Below are 25,159 nucleotides of genomic sequence, written 5' to 3'. Positions count from 1 at the left end.
GATCAACCTCATTCTGTCTGCATAGTATACAATTGTCTTTGCAAATATCTCTTAACTGAATTATGACTAGTTCTAATTCCAGTTCAAGATATCAGAAGATTAACTTAAGATCTATCTGAAAAGGGCAATGTAAGATAGTAGTCAGCATTAAATTGTAGACGTCTAATTGGTATTACAACCAGTCCTAACCCAGTAGCAGATATCTGCAGCTGTGCGTGACACCCGCAGGGCGAGCCCTGGCGTAAACACCGCCGAGCGCCAACGCTCTGAGCCATGCAGCTCATTTTCCACAGGCGCTATTTATAGCCCATTAACCCCTCGTGACCCCCAGGCTATTTATAGACCATTAACCCCTCGTGACCCCCAGGCTATTTATAGACCATTAACCATTGTGAGCAGAAGGAGGCGGCCAGCCTGCTTTACTGTACGCTGCCCAGCTCGGCCCTTATGCAACACTCTTAAGGCCTACACACACACACACACACACACACACACACACACACACGTTGGGCAAGTTACTTTCAAAATGTAATATACTACATATTACTAGTTACTTTCATTTGAAGGTAATAAGTTACTTTACAATATTACTTTCTGTGTAGATTAACTTGTTACTTATTACACTACTTTTGCATTACTTTCACCAAAACAACAGCAGCAGCAGAATGACATCGCCGCCCCGGAACCATCCTGAAAAATAATTTCAACTGCCTTGAAGTCAGTGTAAACAATCCAAAATTCTAAATGTTATCCTTTTCCTTTGTTATTGTCATCTATAGTGGTTATTTGCATAAAAACAGTTAGTTTGATTAAGAAATTATTGCATCTTTTTTAAACATGTGCTTTGATTTAATAAAATGTAACTCAATTTGTAACTTCAGTTACTTGACAAAGTAACTGGTATAATATAATTGAAATCCTATGAGTCATAAGTTATATTACTGAGTTACTGCTAAAAGTAATATATTACATGTATGTAATATATGTTACTTTTGCAATGAGTTACCCCCAAAACTCTCTCTCTCTCTCACTCACACACACACACACACACACACACACACACACACACACACACACACACACACACACACACACACACACACACACACACTCTCCCTCCCACTCTCTCTCCTTGACTTCTCGTCCGCCCACTCTCTTCCCTGGAAGTCAGTATATCAATAAGCAAAAGCACACACTGGAGGTGTTATTACAAGGTCACAAAATTGTATTTGGCATTTTCTTTTTGAAACAAGTGCAACAAGTTTACAGCTAGAAGCTTCTTTTTTTTCTGCCAAGTGCTCAGATTAGATGAGTCACATTCTATGTAGCTGAAGTAGCCTGAAAACAAAGAGGTGTTAAGAGATGAGCACATACCTTCTCTTCAAAAATATAGAAACATACAACGTATTGAAAAACAGCAACACAAGAGTCTAAATGATACAGCCACGTTGAGGAGGTCTACACGTCCCCCTGTGTCCGAGATGTCCAGTATGTACATGTGGGCCAGGTCTAGTTCGCATCTTGGTCTTACAAAACAGAACGGAGAGCCAAAGTCACGCCCGGTTCCGGGTTAAACATACGAACCAAGGGATTTCATCCTCCATTTTATTTTCCTAGAGACATTTCATACAATGCTTATCCTATCCTATCTATAATAAAACGAGTTTTATCACTGTGTGTGAGTGAGAGTAGAATGTTGTTCGGTTCGGACCCGGCTATGCCGTCTTACGTGTGATGGGGCTGAAACTTTCAGGAAGTGGAAAGAGCCCCCCTGCGGGTGACCTGACGGAGGCAGATTTTTTTGGGGGGGCTAACTCACACGGGTCCACGAGTTAAAAATAGTTTTACTTGGTCAAACCAAGCGATTGAGCTATTTTTAGAATCAGGATGTTCTCTGCGTCTTAGGAGATGTATCAGCCACCTACAAGAAAACACCACAATGCCAAACTGCCATTGAATCTGCCAATGAATTAAGGCTTCTTTTTTTGCACTCATTATCGTTTTATTTTCCTTTTGTGATTAGTTATATACCTGTGAGTGTCTGTTTGTTTGTCGGTCTGTCTGTCCGTCTGTCTGTCTGCCAGTGTATTTGTACTTACAAATCATACGTACAACACATTGTCTTCCCATCAGTGATGTTTATGGCTTTCTTTCTTTTTAATAGGTATTCTTCTGTACCTGTTTGTTCGGTCATGACTTTGTTTTATACTTGTCTTCAACTTATTTGTGTTTTCAACTGTTTGCAAAATAATGCTAATAAAAAAAAGTAGATTCAGGGGAGACCATACAACATTTCACTCAGACAAAAAAAAAAATCTGCTATTATTATTTTTTTACGCTCTGGTCCGAGTCTCGTGTTTCTAAATATAGCTGAATCGTTTGGTTTGACCAAGTAAAACTCTTTTTATAAGCATTTCATGAAATGGGACAATACATGGCTAAATGAAATCCCTTAGTTCGTACCGCCTAACCTGAAGTGGGCGTGACTTTGGCTCTCGATAAAAAAAGGGTGAAGCAAAAAAAAGGCGTCCCGCGAACGTCTCAAGGGTCCCTCTCCTTTTTTACTTTGACGTCCCCGGCCAGGATGGTGGCTATCTCCCCCTGCATGAAGGCCCAGGGCACGTTGGAGCCCACCAGGGGGCACTTGTCGCCGCTGGGGCAGTACACCTCGCCCGTGGCCCCCTGCTGCTTGATGCTCTCCCTGGAGCAGGGGAAGCAGAACTTGTGCGAGGGAACGGAGGGACACTGGACAAAGTGCGTGTCCTCCAGCCGCTCATGGCACAGCGTGCAGCACAGCGGCCCCTGGCTGCCCGGAGGACCCCCGGACGAGTCGGGGACGGGCTGGTGGTGGTGGTGGGGCCCCGCGGCGCCGTGCGGGTCACTCCCCGGCGGTCCGCCCAGCGCCTCCCTCTGCTGGGCCAGCCTCCTCTGGGACGGAGACAGGGGGCTGCCGCTGTTCCGTCGACCGCCCCCCGCTGTGGTGGAGTGCACCTGGTGAGGGGACCAATGAAAGGTTTTATTTTCCTGTCTGCTCATCTACATCAGTGGTCCTCAACGTGGCTGTGGCAGTTATTGAGCCGAGTTCAGTTGTGGACCAGTGATGTTGTTCATGAACAAATGACATCACTGATCCCCAACTTTACTCAAATAAACTCTCAATAACTGTCAGAATATGAATAACTGCAAAACTGTTCTGATATGTGTGAGATTATGTGCAAAATAAATCAGCATTCGGTGAAGTGTCCCTGAGTGTCATTTCCCGGATGAAAAAGGTGACTGTCACCTAGAGGTGACTAGTTTGCATTTTCATTGAAAAATGAATGGCGGATGAAATCCCATGAAGAGGGAGAGGGGGTGACTTTGGCACCCCTTTGGCACTCAGACCTGAGCCTACTAAATATTTAATGAACCACTCATGATTGTCAAAACTGTTTTTTATTTTCGAAAATGTCAATGTCATGTAACATGTTCTTTACTTCAGTGGTGCAATGCTTGCTTGAGCTAAAAATCCACAGCAGAAGCTTTTTCTATTAATTAATAAAGCCTTAGACTTAGAATCAGGGGAGACAATGCAACATTACACTCACAATTTTTTTTTTTTTTTTTTTACATTTTTTTTTAAAAAGTCGACTTTGGCCAGCGAATTTTGAATAGTGTTTTTGCTAGAAATGCCCATCCCTACTAAGAACCATGATCATGAGAATGTGCAACGTTGCGCTTGCGTTGCATCTTTGTGGACATTTCACAACACAACCTCTCGGCACCGTTGCCGCTCGAAGGTGCGTCTGTCGCGTGGTGGTGATGAGTTTGCAGGTGATAAGATGAAATCGATGCATCTGGCCGTGAGTCGAGGGTCGTTCCATTATTTAATATGCACAAGCGATTCATTAATAGGCGCGCAAACGTAGCGGGCACTTATCACAGATTATGTATTTTTACCAACTCATCATCAGACTCTGATGTCACGATAGTTTGCCGTTGAGTGCTGTATTGATAGGCTAGTGTTCACAAGAATTGCGTTTTGCCACTTTACACAGCGACGGTAGTGCTATCAAGCAATTCCACTCTGGAACCTGGTTTCACTTTTTTGCCTTTTCAGGCCCCAATAACACAGTTGCCACGTAAATGGAAGGCCTAAACGCAACAAAAGTTTGCCGTTTTCTGCAGGGAGCGTTGTCGTGCAAACTAGGCCTAAGTTTGACTCAAATGCCTGAAGTGAATTTGCCGTGTGTTGCCCATGGGGGGGGGGGGAAGAAGAAAAACAACAGTGTCGCTGGGCAGGTCATGTATTGGGTGTGTGCACGACCGTGACACCGACTAGCGCAACAAGCCTGATAGTCATAGAACTCTGGACAGTAAAAGTATTCTCAGTTTTGGGTCAGATACCAAATCTGATCAGATAGCATATATATATATATATATATATATATATATATATAGGGATGCACCGATTGCGATTTTGTTGGCCGATTCCGATTTCCGATTTTTGAATAGTCTGACTTGCCGATACCGATTTTTGCCGATTCCGATTTTCTTTCTAAGAACAATAATTGACGGGTTATTTTTTGACGTTTTTTTTTTTTTTTTTAACTTTGCTTTAATAGAAAATTAACATTCATGTCACATTTCTCATCATTTGCATGAGGTAGGATGATCTCACTCAAAAACATCTCAAAATAAAAGTGTTCCAGGTTACTGGACAGAGCTGTTCTTTTTTGTGTAAATACAATGAATATAAAACAATTAATTCCAGTATATCCCACAGCTATCATGAATTTACTTTTCCAAAAGAAAAAACGTGCAACAGAACAGGGGCTTCAGATGGAAAGTAGCCTATGGCTGAATCTGTTACCATGCATTTCTTCCCCTATGGGGTTTAATGTTTTTTTTGTATATGTCCCTGCCAAATAAACTAATAAAATAAAATAAATAAACGTCAAAATGTTATCCATGGACAAGGAGTTTATAGCCTATAGGTCTGGAGCCCAGAGACCATCGAAGCCATGCCCACTCTACAGTTGTGGATTTGGCTGTTATTGAGTAGCCTAGATGAGGAAATGAGTTTGAGTTGACTCAGTTTGAATATCGTAGTTTACACACAGTCCGTTTTTTTAATCCGCCATTCGAAAAAAAATCATCTTGCACAGTAAACCTTGCACACTGGTCCGATGCGTTTTATTATTATGTTCGTCGTTCTGCAACTCATCCGTCTCGGTCTCGCTGCTTTTGGGTGCGCGCACGTCACTTGAAAATCGGCTCACAGAATCGGCATTTTAGAGTGACCGGCGCAGATCCCCGATCGAGGCCGATCACGTGGAAATCGGCCATTTCCGGTCACGTGCCGATCGATCGGTGCATCCCTATATATATATATATATATATATATATATATATATATATATATATATATATATATATCTGACAGTCTGTAGCTGTGATGTGGACTAAATTAGGGTCCTTGATATGAAAAAGGTTGAGACTCACTGATAGAGCCCGACCCATATATCGGTTCGCCGATATTATCGGCCAATTACCGATATATCGTATCGGCCGATATGGTGTGCCGATATTGCAGATTTTTTTTTTCTTTTTCAAGTTATAGACAGCATGTTGTGTATATTTGATATTTTTTCTTAACTATTTGTTCTATTTCTTGTGTTTTTGTATTTCTAGTTATTTATAATTATTAAATTCCCAGTTAAGTTTACCGTTTCATTGCATTGAGTTTATTAATAAGCTGTAAAATATCCTGCCTACGTTACATATTTCAATTCATGTCAACTCATATCTTTGTCAAGTGTTTGATATTTGAGGGTTGCTGATGTGGTGCCTCCTCTGGTCGTTAAGCGCGCCTGTTCGGAGGGAGGGGAACTCGTTGGAATAGCGTGATCCTCCCACATGCTATGTCCTACCGGTGAAGCTTCCTCTGTCAGGTGAAAAGAAGCGGCTGGCTAACTGCCCAGCATGGAGCCAGTTTTCGGCTCTCCCCAGATCGGCAGAGGGTGGAGCAGCAACCAGGATAAATAAATTAAAAATGAGCACTAATGGGGGATAAAAATTGGATAAAAAAAAAAATAATAATAATAATAATAATAATAATAATATCGGCCGATATTATGATATCGGAATTTTTTTACTCCCTAATATCGGTATCGGCCTCAAAAATCCAGTATCGGTCGGGCTCTACTCACTGATCTAGTTCATAAGCCAACAGTTCACACCTGGTTGTTGGGGTCACACACCTGGTTGTTGGGGTCACACACCTGGTTGTTGGGGTCACACACCTGGTTGTTGGGGTCCTTCGGCGAGCCCCTGCCTCCGGCGTTGTCGGCGGCCATGATGAGCGCGGCCATGGGCGACTGTCCGTTGTGCTGTGCCGCGGCCGCCTCGGGGGGCGTGCTGCGAGGGTGCGGGGAGACCGTGGAGGGGGACGGGGCGGACACAGAGAAGCCTCCGGGCAGCACAGCGCCCCCCGGGGGCAGCTTCAGCACGTCGGAGGGCGAGGGGAGCCACGCCCCCTGGCCCTCCAGCACGCCTCCGTTCAGCTTGGGGCCGCCGCCCTCGCCGTCCGGCTCCGGAGACGCCTTCCGCTTCATACTGCGAGGGTGCTTCCCCCTGTCTGAGGCAGAGCAAGGGTTAACACAACTACACACCAGCAGAGGAGGGGTTAACACAACTACACACCAGCAGAGGAGGGGTTAACACAACTACACACCAGCAGAGGAGGGGTTAACACAACTACACACCAGCGGAGGAGGGGTTAACACAACTACACACCAGCAGAGGAGGGGTTAACACAACGACACACCAGCAGAGGAGGGGTTAACACAACTACACACCAGCAGAGGAGGGGTTAACACAACTACACACCAGCGGAGGAGGGGTTAACACAACTACACACCAGCAGAGGAGGGGTTAACACAACTACACACCAGCAGAGGAGGGGTTAACACAATGACACACCAGCAGAGGAGGGCTTAACACAACTACACACCAGCAGAGGAGGGGGTTAACACAACTACACACCAGCAGAGGAGGGGTTAACACAACGACACACCAGCAGAGGAGGGGTTAACACAACTACACACCAGCAGAGGAGGGGTTAACACAACTACACACCAGCAGAGGAGGGGTTAACACATCTACACACCAGCAGAGGAGGGGTTAACACAACTACACACCAGCAGAGGAGGGGTTAACACAACTACACACCAGCAGAGGAGGGGTTAACACAACGACACACCAGCAGAGGAGGGGTTAACACAACTACACACCAGCAGAGGAGGGGTTAACACAACTACACACCAGCAGAGGAGGGGTTAACACAACTACACACCAGCAGAGGAGGGGTTAACACAACGACACACCAGCAGAGGAGGGGTTAACACAACTACACACCAGCAGAGGAGGGGTTAACACAACTACACACCAGCAGAGGAGGGGTTAACAACACAAGTACACACCAGCAGAGGAGGGGTTAACACAACTACACACCAGCAGAGGAGGGGTTAACACAACTACACACCAGCAGAGGAGGGGTTAACACAACTACACACCAGCGGAGGAGGGGTTAACACAACTACACACCAGCAGAGGAGGGGTTAACACAACTACACACCAGCAGAGGAGGGGTTAACACAACGACACACCAGCAGAGGAGGGGTTAACACAACTACACACCAGCAGAGGAGGGGTTAACACAACTACACACCAGCAGAGGAGGGGTTAACACAACTACACACCAGCAGAGGAGGGGTTAACACAACTACACACCAGCAGAGGAGGGGTTAACACAACGACACACCAGCAGAGGAGGGGTTAACACAACTACACACCAGCAGAGGAGGGGTTAACACAACTACACACCAGCAGAGGAGGGGTTAACAACACAAGTACACACCAGCAGAGGAGGGGTTAACACAACTACACACCAGCAGAGGAGGGGTTAACACAACTACACACCAGCAGAGGAGGGGTTAACACAACTACACACCAGCGGAGGAGGGGTTAACACAACTACACACCAGCAGAGGAGGGGTTAACACAACTACACACCAGCAGAGGAGGGGTTAACACAACGACACACCAGCAGAGGAGGGGTTAACACAACTACACACCAGCAGAGGAGGGGTTAACAACACAAGTACACACCAGCAGAGGAGGGGTTAACACAACTACACACCAGCAGAGGAGGGGTTAACACAACGACACACCAGCAGAGGAGGGGTTAACAACACAAGTACACACCAGCAGAGGAGGGGTTAACACAACTACACACCAGCAGAGGAGGGGTTAACACAACTACACACCAGCAGAGGAGGGGTTAACACAACGACACACCAGCAGAGGAGGGGTTAACACAACTACACACCAGCAGAGGGGTTAACACAACTACACACCAGCAGAGGAGGGGTTAACAACACAAGTACACACCAGCAGAGGAGGGGTTAACACAACTACACACCAGCAGAGGAGGGGTTAACACAACTACACACCAGCAGAGGAGGGGTTAACACAACTACACACCAGCGGAGGAGGGGTTAACACAACTACACACCAGCAGAGGAGGGGTTAACACAACTACACACCAGCAGAGGAGGGGTTAACACAACGACACACCAGCAGAGGAGGGGTTAACACAACTACACACCAGCAGAGGAGGGGTTAACACAACTACACACCAGCAGAGGAGGGGTTAACAACACAAGTACACACCAGCAGAGGAGGGGTTAACACAACTACACACCAGCAGAGGAGGGGTTAACACAACGACACACCAGCAGAGGAGGGGTTAACAACACAAGTACACACCAGCAGAGGAGGGGTTAACACAACTACACACCAGCAGAGGAGGGGTTAACACAACTACACACCAGCAGAGGAGGGGTTAACACAACGACACACCAGCAGAGGAGGGGTTAACAACACAAGTACACACCAGCAGAGGAGGGGTTAACACAACTACACACCAGCAGAGGAGGGGTTAACACAACTACACACCAGCAGAGGAGGGGTTAACACAACTACACACCAGCAGAGGAGGGGTTAACACAACTACACACCAGCGGAGGAGGGGTTAACACAACTACACCAGCAAAGGAGGGGTTAACACAACTACACACCAGCAAAGGAGGGGTTAACACAACTACACACCAGCAAAGGAGGGGTTAACACAACTACACACCAGCAGAGGAGGGGTTAACACAACTACACACCAGCAGAGGGGTTAACACAACTACACACCAGCAGAGGAGGGGTTAACAACACAACTACACACCAGCAGAGGAGGGGTTAACACAACTACACACCAGCAAAGGAGGGGTTAACACAACTACACACCAGCAAAGGAGGGGTTAACACAACTACACACCAGCAAAGGAGGGGTTAACACAACTACACACCAGCAAAGGAGGGGTTAACACAACTACACACCAGCGGAGGAGGGGTTAACACAACTACACACCAGCGGAGGAGGGGTTAACACAACTACACACCAGCGGAGGAGGGGTTAACACAACTACACACCAGCAGAGGAGGGGTTAACACAACGACACACCAGCAGAGGAGGGGTTAACACAACTACACACCAGCGGAGGAGGGGTTAACACAACTACACACCAGCGGAGGAGGGGTTAACACCCCATTGGTCTTAGAAAAGGCCAATGTGACGATGTACGCGGATGACACTACGATGTACTGGGCATCTGAGTCAGTGGAGGATCTGACAGAGGCTCTCAACAAAGAGATTCTGTTGGTCTTAAAATGGATAACTGATAATAGAATGGTGTTAAATAGTTCAAAGACAAAATGCATAGTATTTGGTTCGCAGAGTGTGCTGCAATCTAATCCAAAGTTAAATCTAATACTGAATGGAACAGAAATTGAACAGGTCAGTGAAACAAAGCTACTGGGAGTAACATTGGACAGTCATCTTTCATGGTCATCACATATTGATCACATAACTAAGAAAATGGGGAAGGGGTTAGCATTAATCAGAAGATCTGCTGAGTATTTAACATCTGATTCAGTGGTCCAGGTTATACAAGCACTGGTCTTGTGTCATCTTGACTACTGTCCTGCTATATGGTCCAGTGCATCAAAAAAGGAACTAAGGAAACTACAAATTGGTCAAAACAAAGCAGCTCGTATTGCACTTAAATGTAATTACAGGTCAAGTGCAGTGCTAATGCATAAAAAACTAGCATGGCTGATGGTGGAACAAAGACTGCTTGTGAGTCTAATTTTGTTTTTCAGAAAGATCTGTGGTAGCAAGGAACCAGAATGTTTATATAATCATATTCAATATACATGTGACAGACATACCCGCACCACCAGACAGGTTGCGAGGGAGCATTTCACGTTACCTAGGCCTAGAACAAATGCAATGAAAAAATCTGTCATGTACCGAGCCATGTCTGAATGGAATGCTCTACCTCCTACAATTATAAATATAGAAAGTAGATATAGACTTAAAAAGAAGCTAAAAGTACATTTTATAATTTCATAACTAGTTAATTATACGCAATGAATGGAACTGGTATTAGAAATAGTGATTATACACCTAGATATCGTATAGAGGTGATAGTAATTAATGTAGTAGTATAGTTAGACGTTATATAACATAAGGATGTACTATGGGTGGACAGATAATAGATAATGATTGTTAAACGGATAGTAATGTATTAGTTAGGCTATAGGTAGATGTATTATATTATAGTATTATATGCCTGTATATATTGTATAGTATTTTAGGAATATTGTGATGGAGGTTACATGGTTATTTGGATGGACATATGCTGTATTTAGAACCAGGTTGAGTGAGTTTTTGTTTGTTTTCTCTTGTTTGTCTTAAATTTATGATTTTAAAATGTGTTTTGTCTTTTACTTTGCATATTTGTAATGTATCTGTATTGTTTGTTTTGACTGTGGACCCCAGGAAGAGTAGCTGTTGCCTTGTGCAATGGCTAATGGGGATCCTAATAAACTAAACTAAACTAAACTAAACACAACTACACACCAGCAGAGGAGGGGTTAACACACAACTACAAACCAGCAGAGGAGGGGGTTAACACAACTACACACCAGCAGAGGAGGGGTTAACACATCTACACACCAGCAGAGGAGGGGTTAACACAACTACACACCAGCAGAGGAGGGGTTAACACAACTACACACCAGCAGAGGAGGGGTTAACACAACTACACACCAGCAGAGGAGGGGTTAACACAACTACACACCAGCAGAGGAGGGGTTAACACAACTACACACCAGCAGAGGAGGGGGTTAACACAACTACACACCAGCAGAGAGGAAACAATATGAACATTTCATATCACCATTATAGTGACCAAAATTATCACGTATTATGTTCAGTATCAGTATTATCAAGGTATTGTTAAAATGTGCTGAGAATGTTCAAAAAGTACTAATACACTACTTTCGCCAAGTTTTATATTGAAAACTCACATCCAAAAAGCACTGATACACTCATTGAAATCTTAATTTCACCAAGGCTGTGCCTGTGTCTGGGAGACTGTTGCTAACTTTAGTTGATGATGGACAGTTATTTACCATGTTTTTCAAAGCGTTGTAATCATGCACTGTAATCACATTGACATGGTTTTAGTGATGATTAAAATGTGAAATGGAAACACTAACCATCAGGACTTTTATCAGGGTTGATCATTAACCCATTGATACCTGATGCAGCATTTGCGTGTATATCCCTCATTTGTGTGTGTATCCCTTTAAGACCGCGTGACGCGCTTCGCGGTCTTAAAGGGATACACACACAAATGCTGCATCAGGTATCAATGGGTTAAACTGGTCATCATTTCATCCCTACACACCAGCACGCTGCTCTGTGTCTAATGCAATCTCAGAATGAAGGATGCAACATAGACTCTGGGGCAGCTGGATGGGGTAAATCCCCCCCGTTCTCCCCATTCAGCATAGTTAGCATTTAGCTGCTAGCACAGCCCAGGCAGACACGATCAGGGATTTAACTAGGGCCATATGATTTACACAAAATGGGAAAAAACGGACGGAATCATGGAATTTGGTAATAAAAATGTAATCGACTGTAAAACATGGAATATTGCAGAATTTTCAATAATTTGGCTGAAATTGATAAAAGTAGGGCTAATTATCAAAATAAGAAGTAGATCTAATTATCGTAGTAACCTAAATGATTTCATAATTGTAAAATATGCCTAGAGAAATGATTCAGTTTTCGATTGGGGTGTTTTGAGAGGGGGGGTCGGTCTTGCGTGGGACCCTTACTGCACCTCACAACTTAGTTTTCACCTTGAGAAACATGTCAAAGAGGCTGTCTGAGAGAGCCAAGTCATCAAAAAAAGAGAAAAACAAATATCTATATATCTATATCTATATAGCTCCTAACCGCTAAATAAAAATGTTATGGAAAAGACGGAATTCAGGGAAACATAATGGAATTTTGGAAAAAACTAAAACAGATTTCATATGGCTCTTTCTATGACGCTACTGAGGTCCCTGACAGTGTCAAATGAATAAAGTGTAAAAATGGCCAATATGTGTTGTTTTGTCTTTATCACTGTGGGAGAGTGCAACCATCCAATCCATCAAGCAACTCAAAACAAGAGTGAATGAATACCAACAGAAGAATATTGTAGGAGATTTTGGCACATTTTGTGGGGGCGCTACCCACACGTTTAGCTGTGTTGCTCATTCCATGAATGCACGATCCTTACAAGTTGTACATTGTTGTAAAGGTGACTAATCAGGCTTTCCAACGATATAAAATACAATACAAATTGGTATTATTAAAGGGGAGAAATAATCGACCGAAATAACGTCCCGAACTTTTTTTGAGGAGTTTATATATCGGTGATTGGTAATTGGTCGATGATCGGTTGGGCAGATATTTCCCATAGGCGATTGGCAATTGGTGGCAAAAAACGTGATCGGAGCGCCCCTAGCTGTGACCTCACATCTAACTGACATCACTACTGTTGACACAACAAAAACAAAGAAGAGTTCTGACTCTTCAAATGCTACTTTAGTTTTTCTACATCAAGAAAAACTTCATAAACATACTTTGGTTTTTATTTTGCCTCAGAAATCAAATTAAATGTTTTGACATGTGTCAAATCAGACATGTATTAAAATACAGGTTCTTCTTTTTAAAGCCCCAATCAGTAACTTTTTCACCTTAGTATAAGTTAGCTTGTTAGTCATTGAGGATGGTAGAGTGACTTGTAACAGGGAGAATATCACCTCTAATTGGTCACACAGCGCCCTCTAAAGGCCTCTCCTGGGACTAAGCAGTTTGGTGCCTGCGTCCCGGAGGCAAGATGCGCGCATGCGCTGTACAGCGGGAGCGTTGTGTTCATGAAAACAAGGAAGTAACTCGGTATGGATTTGCTACGACGTTTCACGTAACTATGTATTATTATTTCATCACGTGGTGAGTATCTGATGTCACAACATGTACATAGAGCTTTCTGCCGCTGTGTTTTGTTTACTTTGAACGGTGATATCGATATCGATGCTATTGCACCCAGAGGGCGTAGTTTCTCCAATAGCAAAACTTGGAAAGCTCCTTCATACTTTAAACGAGACACTCAATTTAAGCTTTCAACGAGTAACCACTTCTACGACTCCATCAACTCAATTCAGCTTTCATTTAACTTTTGTACTGTTTGAGAAATCGCAGCTTATGTTTCATACTTTTTTCAACATTTATAATGGGACCCCATGGAGCAGGAGCTCCCTCTAGCAGGCTGTACTTTTTACTATTTTATTTAAAAAAATATATATATATTTTAAAACTGTGACCGTTCACACACAACTTTAAACACGACATACATACACTATATTATACATCAGACCCTTGAGCTACTTCTGCGCTCACTCACAAGGTCAGAATGTAAGTGATGTGATGTCTAGTCTTTGAGATATTTGTTTGGCACAGCTTTTCTGCATATTTCATAATAGTTGCTGCTGCAGTGCCACCCGGAAGTGCTTTTTTGTTGTTGTGATGTCACACAGATTGGTCCTACAGTAGACTTGCGCCCTATGGCATTTTCTGCTTAAAGTCGAACTGAACCTGTTTGTCACGTGCATAATGAGTCCGTTTCAGACTGAAAACACAGTTTTGTCTAAGATGACAGGTTGAGAGGCGGGTCATAGTATCATGTCGATGATTTTATTTGACAATTCTGGGGACTGGATTGGGCTTTGGCCAATCCTGGCGTGTTCCCCCTCCAGATCGAGTGGGATTCAGTGTGTTGTGTGGCGCTCCCCTCGGGAAGAGCCTTTTGACGGGAGGAGTGGAGCTCAGCGAGCCGCAGGCAGCCAGCTGCCTTCGTGTTGCCGAGCGGAGAGTGCAGCACGTCGGCCTGGAATCTCCGAAGTGCGACCCCTGACAACCAAGCTCTCGGATGCGAGCGCCATTATCGCTGCTGTAACGATACGATATCCCTGGAATGCACGTTTTAACGAGCCAGTTACATTTCTTTGCATTCTTAGAGATTATAGTTTTTGTTTTTTGTTCATGTTTCTAACAATTGGCCACGTTAATAGTTCGTTTATGGGATAGGAATTCTGCCAGATGACAGGCACTAGGCACCATTTTCGACTTCATTTGGAAGAGAAAATTATCCAGAAATGAAGATTTGATTGACAGCTGCATGTCGTGATATGATTGGTTGAAATGGGGTAGACATTTGATAGTACTAGGTGACGTCAGCAAACTGTACATTACTGTTATCAATGAAATCTTGAAAAATGAACTTTTGATGTGAAAAAGTGTGAAAAACTAACAAAATTAGATTGTTGTCAATGTCATTTTCTTGGCCTACATTATTAAATAGGTGCACTGTATACCCAGGTATTTGAACTAAAAGAAAAGAAAAGACATTTTTGGGTTCAGCTCGACTTTAAAGGTATCCAAAGTTGTCCTTCTATAGATATTATTATATCCGACATCATACATCCCTACAACACAAAGTGTTCTTCTTCTACGTTGCTGTGCCAGAGAGGTGGGCGGGGCCAGACAGCTGACGGGGTGACATCACCGCCGTGCGTGCTGCTGTAAAAACAAACTGCTGACACATCATCCCACTCATGTACATATTGTATATATTGACTCGATTTGATTCGATTTGATTGCAACCTTTGCGATTGCCGTTAGTGATCTTCCTACTTCTTATCCCTGTATATTGATGTAACCGCTACGCTGCATACAGACACTAAGACAAATTCCTCATATGTAACTTGCAGACTGTGGCAATAAAAGTGATTCTGATTTCAGCGCCGTTCACTTCCTTTTTTCAGACTCAAAATATATTCCAGTGGTGGGGGGGGGGGGGGGGGGAACAATCCTACCTGTTTTTGAGGACGTGGGTGCGCTCGTTTCATATCCCAGCACCGCCCGCTGCATGGCGGCGTGGTCCTTTTTAAACCTGCTGTCGAACGTGTGCAGAGCCATCAGGTCCCGGACCGTTTTGCCCTTCCCGATCCACTCCGTCTTGTGTGCGTCTGTCATGTCCGCCATGCTGTCGGCTCGCTGCTTGTCCTTCATCAGCTCGCCGTGCAGCCCTGCCACCGCCCGGCCGTTCAGCCCGGGCATCACCCCGTTCACCAGCGCCACCAGGTTAGGAGGAACCTTCAAGAGGAAGAGGAGGAAGAAGAGGAAGGGTTAACAACATCAACACACTACACACACACACACAGCATGCTGCTCTGTGATCTACGCATAACGAAATTTCTGCGAAGCCCTATCGGTCCGACAACGATTTGAATAATGGGACGAGAGCTGCAAAGATGAATCGATTCGTTGTCATTGTCAAACTATTAAATTAATCACCAATATTTTGATGAAGAAAATCAAAATTCTCTGATTCCAGCTTCTTAAATGTGAATATTTTCTACTTTCTTTACTCCTCTATGACCGTAAAACTGAATATATTGGAGTTCTGGACAAAACAAGACATTTGAGGACGTCATCTTGGGCTTTGGGAAAAACACTAATTGACATTTTCACCATTTTATAGAATTGATTAAACGAGGATATAATCGACAAATGAAAATAACATAACAGATCGATGAATGGGAGACTGTGGCAGGGTTGAGGGTTCCCACACATTTTCAGAGGGATAAAATGGCAAAACTTTTGCAGGAGTTTTCAAGAATGTCCATCTATTGTGAGCCGGTGACTCTGAACCGATACCAGAAATCATTACTACACTGAACAAATAGGACACGCCTCTTTATATTTTAGAGCGACTGCATAAATCACATTTGGAAAATATTAAAATAAAATACAAAGAGGACTGAAAATCCAATATGAAGAAGAGGTGTGTGTTTGTCCAGTCAGTGCAGTAATACTTTATGGCAGTGGTTCTCAAAGCGGTGCCCGGGGACCCCCAGGGGTCCTTGAGGGGGTCCGCAGCAAAAAGGAGGATCATTTATTTCCACTATGATTCCATCCAGAAGTAACACAATGACAGAATGTATGACTACTTTGGTCACGGGTTTCATACACTTCCTGTAACAAAATATCAAACGCAAAAATCTCTATCAGATAGGGGACCCTGGGGCAAAGTCTTTTGTGTGAGTTTAGTGGTCCTTGATGTGAAAAAGTTTGAGAACCGCTGCTTTATGGTATTGAAATGGAGTCAGTGGGTCACATTACGTGAGACTGTTGAGGATGATAATAATAACAATAACAATAAGTATATATATACACACACATATATATATTATATATATACCGTATATATATATATATCAACCTCATATCTCTATTTATGTATCTATCTCAAATAAAAAATATATTCATTAAAAAAACACTAGAAATCCAATATAAGGTAATAGGCAGGGGGATTCCATGACTTTTCCACGCCTGGAAAACGTTATTTGTGGAGTTCCATTTGTCCAGTGTTTCATTTGGAGTCAGTGGGGTGAGAGAGAAGCAAATAAATAAATAAAATATCACACAAAATCAAATATAAAGAGCTGAATTCCGTATCTTTTTCTAAATTTCCAAAGATGTTTTAATTTAATTTTTTTTATAATAATTCCATAACTTCCAGGCCTGGAAAACGAGATTAAATTCCATCACTTTTCCATGTGTTACGCTTTGTTTGTGGCAGCCTAAACAGCGCTGTAAAAGTAAACAATATATTCCGCTAAAACGTGGCGTGCTCCGCACCGTGCTGGTCCTGCGGGGGTTGGGGCTCTGTCGGTTGAGCTCGGGCGGCTCGTCGGGCTTGGGGAAGCCGTTGGGGAGGCCGTTGTGCCGGGCGGCCGCCTGGCCCTGGTGCTCCGGGCCCAGAAGGCGGGGCGGGTACCTCGCCTCCCCGGCGGACAGCAGCTCCTTCCCGGCGTGGTGCTGCGGCGCCTTCCCCGGGCCCCCGCGGCCCTCCTGGAAGCCGTGCGCGCGCTTCAGCTGCCGCGCGGTCTCGATGACGAGCTCCACGCGGTCCGCGCCCTCGTAGTTGACGCAGCCGCGGCACACCGCCTCGCTCAGATCCCACAGCATGGCCCACGGCATGCGCGGCAGGTCGCACAGGTAGCACGACTGCCGCCTGGAAGACGCGTGCGCCGCCGCGCCTGACGACGACGACATGCTGTCCACAGTCCACTCCACACCAATCTCTCCACACACACACACACAGCGCCCTCAGATCCTCAGGTAAAATCCCAGCCAGCGGTACAGGAAGTGATTAATAGTTGTAGTTTCCGTCAGAAAGCAGCAATGTGCGTGCGCTCCATGCTCGGTGTGTTTTCGCTGTCACGGCGCGCCTCCGTCTGTGACCCTCGCGCGCTACAACTCCAGCTCGAGCTCTCTCCGTAGGGCCGTGACGTCACGGCTGAGGCTCGTGCTCCGGATTCTTCCCAGACGACCCCTCAGGCGCATGCTCACCGTTTACACCGAAGAAGATCGTCTATGTCTGGGAAGATCAATCACTCAGTAAGAGCAGTTCAGCCAGGAGTTCAATTAGCTCCTGTACCTGGTCCTGGTTACTCTGATGCAGGCAGTCAACTGTCTTTAGCCCTCTAGTCGCTCTTTTTCAAAGTAGGCTCTGGGGAATCACCAGTGGGGACACCTAGATGGTCCTCAGCAAAGCAGAATAATTTACTTTCACTATGACAGAATGTAGCTGCTGTTTTGGTCATGTGTTTCATATATTTGACCCTGGGACATCTTATCAGATGGGTGTCCGTGATCTAATTTGTGTCAGTTTAGGGGTACTGATATGAAAAGTTAAAGTGTCTTAAGTGACTCCACACTAAAACACATGTAGCTTAAATTGTGTTTAGTTTTGAAATACAATCATGCCATTCATATTGTCAATATTTCACCATGAATGTGCTGGTGCCAAATGTAGCCTATCTCAGTAAAATTATGTCAGACCCTATATAGCCAATCCTGAAGCTAGAATACTTTAATGTTAGCCTCAACGCGAGACTCATCAGTCCTTCTTCCTTCAGAGTCTCAGATGCGCGGCCCCTATATCCACTGCAACGTCGGCTAAATGGCTGCACGCGATATACACGTTATCAATCACAATAAAACTGTACGCACCTCCGAGACAATGTTGTTATCCATGATGTGGGTGCCCTCACTGCCCTGGCACTCCCAAATAGTGCCTACTTTCCAATACCGAGCCCTTTTTCACCTGGCGGAGCCGATGCTCAAAATTGTAAACTGCACTACACCCTCCCGACCACGGAGCACCGAACCGATACATCTGGCGCTGTGGAGCACCTAAGATGGATGGTAAGTGGTCAATTTAAAAAAAAGTTACGTTATCTGTAAATGAGAGACTCGTCGTGGGTAGCCATATGACTCATTTTCATTCCTTTTTTTTTTTTTACCAAACAAAACAGGCTCAGACACAGGAAAAGAAAGTACATAAGATAGGGAAAAAACAAAAACATACATCATGAACATTCAACATTACAACGTGGTGCTACCAGCCAGTGTTCATGTGCTTGTAGGAGATAATGGACAAGGGATCTCACGCAAGGGGTCCATAAGATACCAACCAGGTGAGCCATCCGTCACCCCCAACCTCAGTTACTGCAAAGTAGGCCGAAAACGGGTCCCAGACAGTTGAGAACCTCCCAAGTGAGTTGGTTCTCAGGGACCTGAGTCTCTCTTCATCTGTATAACAGAGATCATGTCCATCAGCCACACATAAAAAGAAGGTGAAGAGGAGGACTTCCATTCCTTCAGAATGAGTCTTTTGGCGACAGTTGTCCCCAGTGTCAGAGATTGTTGCACAGCTGTAGGGGAAGATCAGAGAGGACTCAGAGCAGCCGAAGATGGCGAGTTCTGCCTCCGGCTGTAGGGTTATTTTGTAGGCTTTAGAGTAGGCTCCCAGTCAAACATTTTGGCCCATAATCCCGTTAGTGAAGAGCAGAACCACAAGGCACGAGATAGTGTGCCCTCTTTCATTCAGATATCTTGAGGTGAGAGGTCAAGGGGCCCTTACGCAAATGTTTTTCCCTCCCCAAAATGTGGCCTAACTTTGGAGTGTTATTTTGCCCCCTTCCCCCATAAGCTATATGATTGGTAGTGGTACCAATAAATGCTAGAAGCTACAGCCTCTGAAAGACAGTAAACCTAGAGATGAGATGAGCTACTGATTGATGAATCGTGAGATTAGCCTATGGGAAGAAGGGGTGTCCAAACTTCTTTGAATGGGGGTCAGATTAGATCATGTGAAAATCCCGGGGGGCCGGCTGCTTCTCGCATCATATGGGCTAAAGAAACAATCACAAACAATACAATTGTAGTCTAAGGATTTTCTGAAAACATTAGTTCTGCCTGTGTTGTTACTTGGAGTTTGTCTACAAATTGTATGATAGTGCTGTCATCGTTAGGTGAAGGGAAAAAAGGGAAAATTAACTTGTTTGATTAACCAATACTGTGTGGAGGGCTATAGAATATTTTAAGAGACAAGCCGTGGGCCACTTAAAATCGCTCCGTGGGCCACAATTGGCCCCCGGGCCGGACTTTGGACGTGTCTGGCCTAGGGGATAAATGACCAATCAGGATCACAACTGTAAGGGTTAAAAATAGGGAGACTGACTCCCACAAAAAACGGCGGTTTTGGAGATTTTCAAAAGAATTGTGTGATTAACTTATCCCTATTATATCAAACTGGGTTGTTTTAGTAGTGATTCGCAGGTCACTCATTATGGGCCAATGGCAGGCTGAGCTGCGGCTCTGCAGATGACTCAAACTCCGCCCCCTCCACTTGGCCCCACGCTCTGCCTTTCTTTGGCAGCTCCATCTCCAAAATGTGTCATAATAATAATAATAATAATAATTATATAAAATAAAATAAAACGCAAAATTATCAGATTCCCCCCTATACTTTTGCCTCAGTCTATTCACCTTATTCACCACACCCACTTTTTCTCTCTTCCGCGTTAGACGCAATTGTATTTGTTCTTCTGGTTCAGTGCTAGATGGCGGCCAATTTCAAAACAAAACGCCACTATGAATGACGTTTGGAAACATTCAGAAGCTACACTGCGGCCAACTTCAGTTACATGTTCATAGCGTTACTGCTGCGAGGAGCCGATGGCTGTACCCGGTCAGCAATTAACGTTAGTTACAAAAGCATGTCGACAGTGTTTTCTCACTGCCAGTTGTAGGGGTTGACAGATACTAGCTAGTCCGACTGGTCACACAGCTAGCGCTCTCAGTCCTCGCTGCTCGTTTAATATTTTCCAAATAGGCGTTATTCTGATAAACTGGTCACATATTTGGAATGTTACGTTAAAAAATATTAAAACTTTAAAACAGTTTGTTTTTTTACTTGAAAACAGCTTTTTGGCAAGTCTAAAAATAATTACGGTAGGCGTAATTTACTTCCGGGTCTAAAATGGAAAGACGATTACAAAATGACATTATGCGGAAGCAGCCTTATATGGGCAAATAATAAGGTGAATAGCCTAAGCTGTGCGTCATTGTTATCAGAGCAAACACTTTTGTAAAAGACCTGAAATAAAGCCAGTTTGACCAAAAATACTCAACTGTTAAGTTCTGGCTGTGGATGTTTACAATAATTTGAATCTTGTGTGAAGTGTATTCCAAATAATCATTTGATGATTTACTGGCAGATATCTGCAGCATGAGGCCATGTTTTTTTCTTCTGTCCAGTTTGTATTCCTCAGAATTTGTGGCAGAGTGGGAGCTCTTTCCCTCCTCCCCCCTCTCTGCCAACAGCTAGCCACACAGCCAAAGAGCTTTTCTAAAAACAGGCAGTGTGTAGGGAGGAACAGCTGACAGCAGCAGACAGACACAGTTTACACGAACAACCAGACTACCGTATGTTTTAGACTGCAGGGTTTCCCAAAGACTGCATCCCACAGAAGATTTTGTTTTCGTCACCAAATAAATTCGCAGAATGTCTTCCATAGTCCTTTATTTAAAATTAGTAGGTCTATATTGTTTTACTGATTGTTAACTTTGCCTAAGTGCATTTATTTTGGTCTAATTTATAAAGTATTTAATGTGTAGGCCTATATGTTTTCAATAACATGTGCATAAAACAAAGTTGTTTTCTATCAAAGGTAGCCATGTCTTTGAAATGGCGTGGGAATGTGGAAATGGCAATAAAAATGGTCAGGAACGTTTATTTATGCACAAATTCGCTCATTTATAAGATCTATTGTGAATTTGGCCTCAATGCTTCATCATTCTGAAAAAGTAGGTCCATAGAAAAGAAGTTTGGGAAACACTGTTTTAGAGCACTTTCTCAGCCTTTTCCCCCTAAACTGACACAGATTAGGCAGGGTCCCCCATTATATATATACAGTATATATATATATATATATATATATATATATATATATACAGGGGCAGACTGGGATCATAATTCAGGCCGGGCATTAGATACCAAGCAGGCCAGGCCGATACGGGCCGACGACCAAAGGTCGCCGTTGAAAAATTTGGGCCGTTTGAAGCCCAATTTGGGTCGTTTGAAGCCCAATTTGGGCCGTTTGAAGCCCGATTTGGGTCGTTTGAAGCCAGATTTGGGCCGTTTGAAGCCCAATTTGGGCCGAGTCCAATTTTACAATGAGATGCACCCACTTTAACCCTGAATAAAGTAATAAAACCACTAGTAAACCAGTAGGCGGCGCCTGGCCTGCTGTTCAGTGAGTGGCCTGACTGCGGGCACCAAAAAAAAAAGTCTGCGCCTGTATATATATATATATATAGGGAATATATAGGGAATTATAGGGAAAACAATGGCAAACAGACAACTAGTAGCCTAACTATAATTTAATTGAACAATGGCTATTTTAAGCCATATTGTGAAGAATTGTTTTGCGCAAATTGTATTTTTTGCTAGCTCTTCTGGGCCACGTACAATTATGTGCCGGTCCGGATTTGGCTCCCGGGCCTTGAGTTTGTGCCCTAGAACCTCTGTCCCTCTGTTTTAGACCACTGATTCTCATCCCGTTTCATATCAAGGACCCTAATCCCTACTTTAGTCCACATTTGAGCCATAAACCGTATCTGACATTTTTGTCTCTCTGATACAAATCTGAGATTTTTTTTAAATTGTCAGATATTCCATGACTGTCTATCAGGGTGGAGAAAAAACAGTGAAACACTGATCAAACAAACATTCTCTAATTGTGTTAAAGGATAATTCATTTTTTTTTACAACCTGGACCTTATTTCCAGCTTTATTTATGCTTTATAACTCAGCCAGAAAATGAATTTGTGAAATCGTTGCACTACAAAGAACGCACCGAGCAACGGCCTGTAACAGAGGAAACAGGGGGATGTAGCTACAATGTGTGCATGTACGTCCTGTAAGTAGCTTATTTTCTGACACACAGAGGCTCATATCCTTATTATCTGATACTGACATAAATGTGACCTGCTCTATTTACCTCTGCCAGCCTCCAGTGCTTTGTTTTCCATGCGGGGACTGTGAAACCAAGTCCCGCGAGAGTCTTCCATCTGGGAGAGTTGAGAGCTCAGAGCAGTGTACCAAGCCAGCATAACAGTCCATGGCATGGTAAACACACTGTAGGATGGTTGATATTTATCTGATTTTGAGAATATAGATGATGCATTTTAATTCGATGGCCGCCCGTATTTATTTGAGCCGGTCCGGATTAAAGTCATGGATTACAGACTCTATACCAATGTGACGACAGCAGACAGAGACAGGGTGAACAAATATGCAGCAAGGTAAATACACAGTGTTAATTTTCTCATTGTCTCTATGATATAATAAGAATATGAGCCTCTGCGCATCAGAAAATAGCTATTTACAGGACGTAAATACATGCTTTGTAGTTGCCGCTATGGCCTCTGAACACCCTGAAGGACGCCTGGTGGGACCCCATGTTGAGAACCTCTGTTTCGAGCAGGGGTTTTCAAAGTGTAAGGTGGGGCTCCAAACAGGTTCAGGGGAGGCTCAGTGAATGGAAGTGAAAAAATATTACATTAGATATTACTTAGTTATCAAAAGGAGATCACATAGAATAGCCTAAATGTGGGTGATTTGGTTAAATAGATAATAGTATTGGGGAATTTTACTGTTTTCTTTAGGCTGGGGTTCGCGACCCCCCCTCCCTTCGCAACCCAACCCACTAGTGCACATGCATTCACACACTGATTTCACTCACTCACTGACATACTTTTTATAGTTCATATACATTAAACCATTGGTATGGGAGATCATCATGGGAGAAAAATAATATTTTTTTTCTTTTTATAATCATCCCGCAAACCCCCAAAATAATCTCGTGACCACCTGGGGGGTCCTGACCCCCAGGTTGAGAACCTCTCAAGGAATCCACCAAAGCAAAACAGCTGTAACGGTAACCCCTCTGTTGCATTACAGTCCTACGCCAGATGTCTGATGATGTCACTGAGCCAGCCAGCCAGCCAGCCAATCACAGAATTCAGCTGCTGTTGCCAGGCAGACTGTCTCTACCTCCATTCAGTTGCTGCATGCTGGCTGCTCACTGACTGACACAGCATGTGTGACCTGCAGGCTAGAATGAAGCAAACAACTAAACCAACATGTACGGAAGCCCAAAACGACCGTGCTTACAATTGGTTTGTTTAATACCATTATCACAAGTTAATAATTTCCTTATGTAGAGAAAACAAAACTCGTTTTCTCAAGATAACGAGTTAATTTATCTCGTTATCTCAAGAAAACAAACGTCTTCTCCTTAAATGATGAGGACTGATCTGAATTGTATATAACAAAAAGACACAATGCAACTTCGGCCTGTGTGGCCTTGATGGCACTATAGTCTGATGATGCCTTGGTCAATAATGGCCACTCAACCAGCTTTGTATCATTACATCAGTCCAATATCCGAAAACTACACAGTTTTATTAGTTTTGCAGGCATTCATTTTGTTTGACAGTTATTGAGAGCTGAGTGAGAGAGTTCAGTTGTGGACCAATGATGTCATTCATGCACAAATGACATCACTGGTCCACAACTCAACTCAAATCAACTCTCAGTAAATGTCAAACTAAATGAATGGCTGCAAAACTGTTTAGTTTTCTGATATACTGCTGATTTTGTAATGATACAAAGCTGTTTGAAAATCAGCGGCGTGTTCCTTCAAAATGTTCAGCTTGAATCAGTTGCAGTTGTCAAGACGCCATTCCTGCATGCTGGCGTGGCGTGGCGTTCCCGATCTCTGATCAACATTATACGTAGGCTAAGAAGAGGAAATGACGTCTTGATTTCTCGTGATAAGGGCTTATCTCGTTCTCTCAAGACAACAAAGCTCCACTTCTCAATATTATATATGATTCTATTTGATTTATTATTATAACTCGTGATCTCAAAGAAGGCCGTTCTCGGTTTCCGTAAATATGAACAAGATCAATATTTATATTTATAAGATATCATACAAGTATTACGTGTTGATTTCCGCTTTTCCCCTTCAAACGCCCAGCTGCCTTATAAGTTATGTTATGAAGTTTGATGACATTTACTGTGAATCATGTTATGCAGTCAGCCTAAAAGGGCAGGAAGCTGTATCGTGCTGATAACAGCTCTGTGTGTGTGTGTGTGTGTGTGTGTGTGTGTGTGTGTGTGTGTGTGTGTGTGTGCGTGTGTGTGCGCGTGTAACATGTCACCAGTCTGAACAGATAGCCTAC

The 25,159-nt window shown here is 43.8% G+C and overlaps 1 protein-coding gene across 3 annotated transcripts; it reads right to left on the bottom strand.

The window, feature by feature from the left end:
- Positions 1-1,214: 1,214 nt before the first annotated feature.
- LOC310774392 (interferon regulatory factor 2-binding protein 2-B-like) lies at positions 1,215-17,770 on the bottom strand. Of its 3 annotated transcripts, none has more exons than XM_083634458.1 (4): positions 17,198-17,770; positions 15,370-15,649; positions 6,243-6,619; positions 1,215-2,991 (listed from the first exon to the last, which is right to left on the bottom strand). In XM_083634458.1, exons 1-4 carry the CDS (start codon positions 17,612-17,614, stop codon positions 2,542-2,544), a joined length of 1,524 nt encoding a protein of 507 aa, XP_083490584.1. In that variant the 5' UTR covers positions 17,615-17,770; the 3' UTR covers positions 1,215-2,541. The 3 variants fall into 3 exon arrangements, with proteins under 3 accessions (XP_083490584.1, XP_083490585.1, XP_083490586.1); XM_083634459.1 differs by having other exon boundaries at positions 6,264-6,619; XM_083634460.1 differs by having other exon boundaries at positions 6,285-6,619.
- Between the last annotated feature and the right edge of the window lie 7,389 nt (positions 17,771-25,159).

The sequence above is a fragment of the Poromitra crassiceps genome (assembly GCF_964638095.1).
Source record: "Poromitra crassiceps genome assembly, chromosome: 4".
NCBI lineage: Eukaryota > Metazoa > Chordata > Actinopteri > Beryciformes > Melamphaidae > Poromitra > Poromitra crassiceps.
Note: the sequence above shows the minus strand (reverse complement) of the source record. Positions and strands in the feature narration are given on the sequence as shown.